This window comes from Myotis davidii, unplaced genomic scaffold (assembly GCF_000327345.1).
Source record: "Myotis davidii unplaced genomic scaffold, ASM32734v1 scaffold48, whole genome shotgun sequence".
Classification (NCBI taxonomy): domain Eukaryota; kingdom Metazoa; phylum Chordata; class Mammalia; order Chiroptera; family Vespertilionidae; genus Myotis; species Myotis davidii.
In genome coordinates this window covers 605,297-614,750 of record NW_006299393.1, presented here as the reverse complement: position 1 = coordinate 614,750, position 9,454 = coordinate 605,297, and the positions used below count along the sequence as shown (strand labels likewise).

The 9,454-nt window shown below is 41.1% G+C and overlaps 1 protein-coding gene across 10 annotated transcripts in view; it reads right to left on the bottom strand.

Moving 5' to 3' along the window:
- Positions 1–9,454, bottom strand: part of SENP7 (SUMO1/sentrin specific peptidase 7) — a 159,520-nt gene that overhangs the window by 134,227 nt on the left and 15,839 nt on the right. For 9 of the 10 annotated variants that reach the window (XM_015571282.1, XM_006774977.2, XM_015571281.1 and 6 more), the window contains exon 2: positions 7,527–7,579. In XM_015571282.1, coding sequence (XP_015426768.1) covers positions 7,527–7,579 — 53 coding nt within the window. Of the gene's footprint in view, positions 1–5,595; positions 5,710–7,526; positions 7,580–9,454 lie in introns of all 10 variants that reach the window. The other variant, XM_015571286.1, reaches the window with a different exon arrangement.

The following is a 9,454-nucleotide window of genomic DNA, read 5'->3' as shown; positions in this document are numbered from 1 at the left end:
CGGCCCGGGGAAGGGGGCCGATCCGGTGATCGCCGATCAGAGGGTGATGAGGGTCAACTCCTCTGGCCGAGGCATCAGGCCTGGGCGGGGGGCAGAGCCAGCAATCAGGGGGGGCTGGGGGTCACCTGCGCAGGCCTGATGCCTGGGCCAGAGGCATCAGGCCTGGGCTGGGGGCAGAACCAGTGATGGGGGGAAATGAGGGTCCCCTGCCCAAGCCTGACGCCTTGTCAGAGGCATCAGGCCTGGGCAAGGGGCCGATCCTGCGATTGGAGGGTGATGGGGGTCAACGCCTGAGGGCTCCCAGTATGTGAGAGGGGGCAGGCTGGGCTGAGGGACACTCCCCCCACACACACACACCAAGTGCACGAATTTCGTGCACCGGGCCCCTAGTAGCATATAATAAGCATTATGTGAATTACAAACAGTGACAATCTAAATTAATTTCAGTGAGAGTAAAGCATAAGTAAAAAAGACAGAATAAATCTGAAGAAAGTGAATCTCAACTCTTTCACTTCATGAGCAACTCTGAATTAATCCTCCTGTGTATCAGTAACTTTTTTTTTTTTCTATTGCCCTTGACCGGAATCAAACCTGGGACCCTTCAGTCCACAGGCCAACACTTTATCCACTGAGCCAAAGCAGCTAGGGCAGTAACTTCTTAATTATACCTATTCTGTATAACAATGTACCTCTTTGCCCTGGCGGGGTAGCTCAGTTGGTTTGAGCATCATCCCGTTATGCCAAGGTTGCAGGTTCAATCCGCAGTCAGGGCACATACAAGAAACAAGCAAAGAATACAAAAATATGTAGAACAACAGACATTTCTCTATCTATCTACCTTTCTCTCTCTCTTTCTTTTCTTTTCTCTCTATTCCTCTCACACCCTAAAATTAATAAAAATACTTTAAAATATATCATTGGAACTTATATAAACTAAATGCATGTATCTTGTGACTACACTGTAGTCCATATGAGTATGGTTAACCTTAACAATGACTTGTGTCCTTTTAACCACTTCTCAAACCTGTTATTATATTATATTTTCTATTTTAGAGGCTAAGCCACATTCTCTTCTCCTAACAATAAATTGGAATGCTATTTGATTGTGGGCTGTCTCATTCTAAATATCAGAACGACTCATAATTTGAGGATAAGATTACTCATGTCCAAAGATTTGAAAGCTGTTATAGCAGGAGCACCTAAATATATAAAAAAGCTCTTTGAGGTCTTTAAGGAAGAGATGGACAACAATACAGTCATAGTAGAGGACTTTACCACTCCACTGACATTATTGGATAGATCTTCCAGACAAAAAATCAACAAGGGCCCTAATTGGTTTGGCTCAGTGGATAGAGCGTCAGCCTGCGGACTGAGGGGTCCCAGGTTCAATTCTGGTCAAGGGTGTGTACCTTGGTTGCAGGCACATCCCCAGTGGGAGGTGTGCAGGAGGCAGCTGATCGATGTTTCTCTCTCATTGATGTTTCTAACTATCCCTCACCTTCCTCTCTGTAAAAAATCAATAAAATAAAAAAAACAACAACCTTAAATGGCACACTAGATCAGATGGATTTCATTGACATTTACAGAACATTTCACCACAAAGCTGCACAATATACATTCTTCTCAAGTGCACGCAGTACATTCTCAAAAACAGACCACACATTAGGATACAAAATAAGTCTCCACAAGTTCAAGAAGACTGAAATCATATCAAGCATCTTCTCGTATGACAATGGCATAAAACAAGACATCGATACTAATAAAAGCCTAGGTGGCCCTTGTGCACGATGTCGTCACAAGATGGCCCCCACAAGATGGCCACACGCACAGCAGAAGCAGGGCCTGGCGGCTACTCCACACAGTGAGGCCTGGGGGTCCTGCGGCACCACACAGCGTGGAGGAGGCCGGTCCGGCAACTCCACTGCCTCGCGCGGAGGAGGCAGGTCCTGGTGGAGGAGGTGGGTAGTGGCAGGGGAGGGCACTTGGGGGCAATTGGGCCTGCAGGGGAGGGCAGTTGTGGGTGATCAGGCCGGCAGGGGAGCAGTTAGGCATCAATCAGGCCAGAAGGGGAGCGGTTAGGAGCCGATCAGGCTGGCAGGAGGAAGCGGTTACAGGCAATCAGGCAGGCAGGCAGGCGAGCAGTTATCGGGCCTAAACCTGCAGTCGGACATCCCCCAAGGGGTCCCAGATTGGAGAGGGTGCAGACCGGGCTGAGGGACACCCCCCACACGCCCCATGCACAAATTTCATGCACCAGGCCACTCGTCAACAATAAAAACACTGAAAAACATTAAACACATGGAGGCTAAATCACATGTTACTAAACAATGAATGGGTTATCAATGAAATCAAGAAAAAAATTAAAAGATGACTTGAAAAAACTGAAAATGACCACAGTCCTCAGTCCACACATCAGGTGAGCAATGAGGCAGACATAAGTTGAAGTACATCCATGCAAACGGTGGGGCCTGGTAGTGAGACCTGGAGTGAGGCCAAAATGAGTTTTGAAGACCTGGCCTTATGAAATTATCAGCTAGGACATGGCTAACTTCTGATACCACTGCAGCCAAGAGATCATGGACACCTACCAGCAAAGGTTACAAGCCCTACTTTCACACAAGGAATACCACCTCTAGAGACCTCACAGGGTGATCTGAATAAATTCCTAACTAAGCAAGTCATGTTGGGTACTCATGCCCTAAGCCTATATATAACTTCCTTAGATAAAGGTTTTAAGCCAACCCCATCCACATTCTTGTGCAACTAGGTTAACGAACCTTTGAAATATCAGAATACCCCTCGAAGAGGGTATTACTAGTAACCCTCATAACAATTTAAGTTTTATTTATTGATATTTTTAAGAAAGAAAGGGGGTGAGGAGAGAGAGCGAGAAAGAGAAAGAAAGAGAGAGAGAGAGAGAGAGAGAGAGAGAGAGAGAGAGAGAGAGAGAGAGAGAGAGAGAGAGAGAGAGAGAGAGAGAGAGAGAGAGAGAGAGAGAGAGAGAGAGAGAGAGAGAGAGAGAGAGAGAGAGAGAGAGAGAGAGAGAGAGAGAGAGAGAGAGAGAGAGAGAGAGAGAGAGAGAGAGAGAGAGAGAGAAACATCAACTTGTGCTTCCTTGTATGTGCCCTGACCAGAGATCGAACCCGCAACCTCAGCATATCGGGACAATGGTCTAACCAACTGCTACTCAGCCAGGGTAACACTCACAACATTTTGAAAGCACATAATCTTGTTCACTATCCTACAATTTATTCCTCACCTTCCTTTCTCCAATCTTCCTTACGCCCCCTCCTTAATTTCAAATGAATAAAAGAAGCTGCCAAACTGTTATTCTCTGGAGCATTTGAGCTAGCTCCCCAGATGTTGTCAGTTTTGCTCAAATAAACTCTTTTTTTTTCAGTGTTTCCCACTGCTTCTCTGGTATACTTATGTATGTCTAATACATGTTAAGTATTCAATGCATATCTACTAAGCAATGCCTTAAATTTGATTTTAGAAAATAATATTCACAACATAGTTAAGTAGAAAAATTATAAAACAGTATTTTACGGTTTTCTATTTTTTTAACATATAGATAGGCAAATTAGAAGGTTATACAACAAAGTATTAATTTTGGTTGTGTCTGGGCAGACACAACCCAATTGAATTTTTGCTCAATTGAATTTTCTAATTTCTCTGCAACAAGCTAGTTTTGCTTTAGAAATATTTTTAAATACTTCACACTCAAAATAGTATCAGTGTCTTGTCCTTATGTCTATCAAAGCTCTAATCCTTTCAGTAATTTCTTTCCCGAGTTGGCTTAAGAGAAAAAGCAATAATATAAACTACTAACATGAATTTAATATGCTAATTTCCTAAGGAATTCCACATTTTAAAATGCACTCTCCCTCCCAGGAGCACACCCATGCCCTTCTCTTACCCCTCTTCTTCCCCCTCCCTCCCAGGCATACATCTCCTAAACTCTAAGGGACTCTCCAAGGCTTGTGACCAGGGGAGCAATGGGCAGCAGCAGCTCATCCCTAGCTAACCACCTGAACCTGTCCCCAAGGTCCCCTTTTCTCTGATTTCTCAGTGAGTCAAAGCAGCTGAATCTAATTTATTTCCCCACCTAGTCTCTTTCCTGTTGCTTCTTCTGTTTTAGGCCCTTCCTTGTTTCATTATCCCCAGCTTTAATAAACGTCCTCTAAAAATCACTAAATAAGTAAATAAATTTAAAAAATTAAATGCAGTAGTACAACTTTATATGTATACTAGAGGCCCACTGCACAAATTCATGCACGGGTGGGGTTCCTCGGCCTGGCCAGCAATCGGGCCGATCGGGCAGCTGGCCCGGGGGAGGGACTGTGGGAGGTTGGCTGGCCGCGGGAGGTTTGCTGTGGGAGTACACTGACCATCAAGGGGCAGCTCCTGTGTTGAGCATCTGCCCCCTGGTGGTCGGTGCATCATCATAGCGACCAGTTGACTGGTTGTTCAGTTGACTGGTTGTAATGGTCACTTAGGCTTTTTTATATATACATTATTATTGAACAACTAAATATATTGTAGATAATGAGAAACATTTTAAAAAGTTAAAAATAAGGAAGGGGGGGCCTGGCCAGTGTGGCTCAGTTGGTTGGAGTGTTGTCCTGTACACTAAGGGGTTATGGGTTCAATTCCTGGTTGAGGCACATACCTGGGTTGCAGGTTTGATCCCCCCTGGCTCCAGCTGGAAGGCAACCAATTGATGTGTCTCTCATACCAATGTTTTTCTCTCTCTCTGTCTCCCCCTTCTTCCCTTCCTTCCACTCCTCTAAAAAAAAAAAAAAAATCAATGGAAAAAATATCCTCAGGTGAGGATTTTAAAAAAAAAGGACAGGGTGTCAATGGAGAAAAAGAGGGACATATGTAATACTTTCGACAATAAAGATAAATTTTAAAAAGGGAGAAAGCATACTTGCAAAGATTCAAACTATCTCTCCCAAGGTATCTATTTATTATAAAGGGAAGGAGTAATTATACAATGAAGTAACCAGGCAAACACCATCATAGTAGATGATCAAGACTGACAGCACCAATAAGACATATGATCATCATGTACCCATGATAGGATACACTGAGAAGGGCACATCACTTCTGTTGTATTCTTCCCAAAAAGCCATAACCTTAATCCTATATAATAAAAGGCCAGCGACCATAACAGCGTAACAACCAGAATGACCGATCGACCAGTCGCTATGAAGTGCATTGACCACCTCTCGGTCCCTCCCCCGAGCCCGCAGGCTCCAATCGCTGAATGGCCAACAGGGAACCACAGGGGAACCTGGGTGGGTGGCGGTGGGGTGGGACTGGGGACTGGGGACTGACAATCGGGCAGAAGGCAGACTTCTTGGTCTCTCCACCCGGCCAGCAGGCTCCGATCATTGGATGGCAAACAGGGAACCAGGGTGGGTGGTGGCGGGGCAGGACTGGGGACTGGCGAGAGGGCAAAAGATGGCCCTGATCACAGGCTAGTCCTAGGGACCCTACCCATGCACGATTTCGTGCACTGGGCCTCTAGTTTAATCATAAGAAGCTTAAGACAAACCAAAATTGAGGGATATTTGACAAAATACTGACCAGAATTCTTTAAAAGTGTCATAATCAAAGAAAAAAGACTGAAGAACTGTCATAGACTGCAGGGAATCAAGAAGACATGACAACTAAATACAATGTGGACTCCTTGATTGAATCCTAGAACAGAAAAATGACATTAGTAGAAAAACTGAAGAAATCCAAATAATGTCTATAGTTTAATGTAAAGTACCGTACAACCCAGGGATGCCAAAAATAAATAAATAAATAAAATAAAGTATTGTAGCCTTGGGCAGGTGGCTCAGTTGATTAGAGCATCGTTCTGATACACCAAGGTTGCGGGTTCAATGCCCAGTCACGGCACATACAAGAATCAACCAAAAAATTCATAACTAAGTGGAAAAACAAATCAATGTTTCTATTTTTCTCTCGCTAAAATCAATAAATTTAAAAATAATAAAGTATTATACCAGTGTTAAATTTCTTAATTTTGATCATTGTACTAGAGTTATTAAGATATTAACATTGGAGAAAGTTGAGTGAAGGTTATACAAGAACTGTACTATCTCTGTAAATCTAAAGTTACTTGAAAAAAGTTTAAATTACTGTATTTATTGAATATTATGAATTTCTAATAGTGGAATTTCAGATTCAATTCTATGAAGCAATAGCGTAAAGCAGACAGCATTTCACTTCACTAAAGGTGTTACACAGAAAAGGAGAAGTAGTCAGTACACAGGTATTTACAAGTGGGTACAATAGCAATGTAAGATTTTTTTAAATCTCCCTCATTTACCCCACTTAAGCTAAATCCAGAATTTTACATAACGAAAGCACGTCTCAATTCCAAAGTGTTGAGTTCAGTTCAGGGCAGCTTCCCTGTTCTGTTAAACTTTGGGACACAGAAACACAGGCTAGGGGAGAAGATTAGATAGAAAGCACTGCTTTATTCATTTACCTCCCAGCCCACAAAAAAAAAAAAGAAACCACATCCTGGCCAATATGGCCCAGTTGGTTGGGCGTCCTCTTGTGTACCAAACGGTTGCCAGCTCAATTCCTACTCAGGGCACATACCCAGGTTGTGGACTTGAACCCAGTAGCGGGTGTGCAGGAGGCAGCCTATCGATACCTCGCTTTCACATCAATGTTTCTCTCGCTCTCCCCCTCTCTTTACCTCTCTCTCTCTAAATAAAAAAAGAAACCACATTCCAAAGATCTGAAGTAAGCCAAGGTAGAAATAAAGTATCTAAAGCCATGCTCTTATGTGGTCTTATAAGGTTCTCTTGATTCCCTCTCATAGCCTTCCTTGTTCCACAAAATGTACCAAATTAAAGTTCTCTGTGCCAAAGAAAAGTCTCCTGTGTATAATTTGAAATGCTTCAGAGAAAAGTGTCTAATACGTTATTATAACATACTAGTAAATCAGGGTTTCTACTGCATTTAAATCACAAAATTCTAGAGGAAAAAAAATTATCTTTCTAAAAATGGATAAATGTTTTGAAACACTTCCTAAGTAGGTAGAAACTTCATTTTGCTTGTTCTGCTACTCTTGGCTTATAAAGAATGAATGAATGAATGAATAAGTAAATGTTTAAAACGACATACTACAAATAGCAATTTCAGTACATAACTTGAGTATAACTCTTATACACTTACAGTATTAGAATAAATGAATATGAGGCACTCTAATACATTCAGTCATCAAAGAAATACTGTCTTATGTTTAACATAAAATCTAAAATGGGGCCTGGAAAATATACTTGTACATCTTACAATGATTTCAAACAAGGCTGATCCCAAAGAAAGTTTCCTGGCTAACCCTCAGTTAATTAGGAAACACCACTCTCATAAAAACACTAATTAGTTACAGTTTTACATTATTTTCTTTAAAATTTTATTTAAAAGACAAACAGCAAAATACTTTCAATATTAGTAACTCTAATGATGAACAGGTTAAAAGGAAAACTCATGCATACCTTATGTAACTCAGAAGATGAAGACTTTTTCCTTTTTCCTTCTGTGACAATTTCTACAAAGACATGGTAAAAGTTATCATTTAATATGTAAATAAGATAAACAATATAATAACAAATCCTTTCACAGCCATCCTTTGCTTTAAACGAACTTCTTGACAGATTTAGAATTTATATTGATATATTTTACAGAACCTGATGGACTAAAAACATAAAGGTCAAAAAACAATAAAAAGAGTAGCAGATTCTCACAAAATGTCTCCATTAAACAATATATGTATGATGACAATTTTTAAAAAAATAAACGGAAACTTGGGTCTAAGAACTAAATTCTCTGTCAAAAGTCCTAACATCCAATAAGTGTTTAATAAATATTGGTTGAACCATATAACCAAATTATCAAATTTTTATGATGAGGAGTGGTGGGTGAGAAGCACAAGTTGAGGGCTAGAAGTGGGAAATGTTTTACAAAAATACTTTTAATTCTACTATTTAATAATCTATGTACCTGGGAAAAGCTTATATCTTTCCTCATCAACATTTTTCAGACTTCCTATAGATTTTTTCTAGAATATTTCATATATATATATATATTAGATGCCTAATACCTGAAAATTGTGCATGGGTAGGTCCCTAGGCCTGGCCAGTGATCAGGGCCAATTTGTGGGGCAACCGGCGGGTCGACCCACAGTGCAATCAGGGGGCCCCTTCTGGCACCCGCCTTGGCTGGCCTGGGGCCTGCAGGCTGGGGGCAGCTCCTGTGTTGAGCGTCTGTCCCCTGGTGGTCAGTGCACATCATAGCGACCGTTCGTTCCACCAGTCATTCCTCTGCCGTTCAGTCGATTTGCATATTAGGCTTTTATTATATAGGATTTTTTATTGATTTAAGAGAGGAAGGGAGAGGAAGAGAAAGATAGAAACACCAATGATGAGAGAGAATCACTGATTGGCTGCCTTCTAGGGATCTAGCCCCAGAACCCGGGCATGTGGCCTTGACCGAAGTCGAAACTGGGACCCTTCAGTCCACAAACTGACACTCTATCCACTGAGCCAAACCAGCTAGGGCTGTAGATTTTTTTTTTTTTATGATTCATTCAACTAGCAAATATTGATTGTCTATCATTTGCCTGGCACTGTGTTAGGTAATGAGTACAGTGTACTGAGCAAACTAAATACAATCCAAGCTTTCCTGTAACTTATAAGTAACTGGAATATATCACAAAATATTATATTTCATAACAAAATGAAAGACAAAAATCCATACATATATGGTCATCTATTTATGACTAACACACCAATACAATTCAGTGGTAAAGGGATGGTCTTTTCAGTAAGTCATGCTGAAGCAATCTGATAACCAAATGGGAAAAATAAATGAATAAATAAACAAACCTTGACCTCTGTACTATACACAGAAATTAATTTTAAATGGATCACAGATTCAAATGTCAAAGAAAAATAAATAAAGCTTCCAGAATACAAAGGAAGGGAATATCTTCATGACCTTGGGGTGGGCAAAAATTTCTCAAACAAGACACAAGAATATTAATCGTACTAGACAACCTGGAAGAAATGGACAAATTCCTAGAAAAATACAACATTCCAAAACTCAATCAGGAAGAATCTAAAAATCTCAACAGGCCAATAACTATGGAAGAAATTGAAGCAGTCATCAAAAAGCTTCCATCAAACAAAAGCCCAGGACCAGATGGCTTCACAAGGGAGTTTTACCAAACATTCAAGGAAGAACTAAAACCTATCCTCCTCAGACTACTACAAAAAATTCAAGAGGAAGGAACACTTCCAAGCTCATTCTATGAAGCCAGCATCACCCTAATACCAAAACCAGGTAAAGACTACACAATGAAAAAGAATTACAGGCCAATATCCCTCAAGCACATAGATGCCAAAATCCTCAACAAAATCTTAGC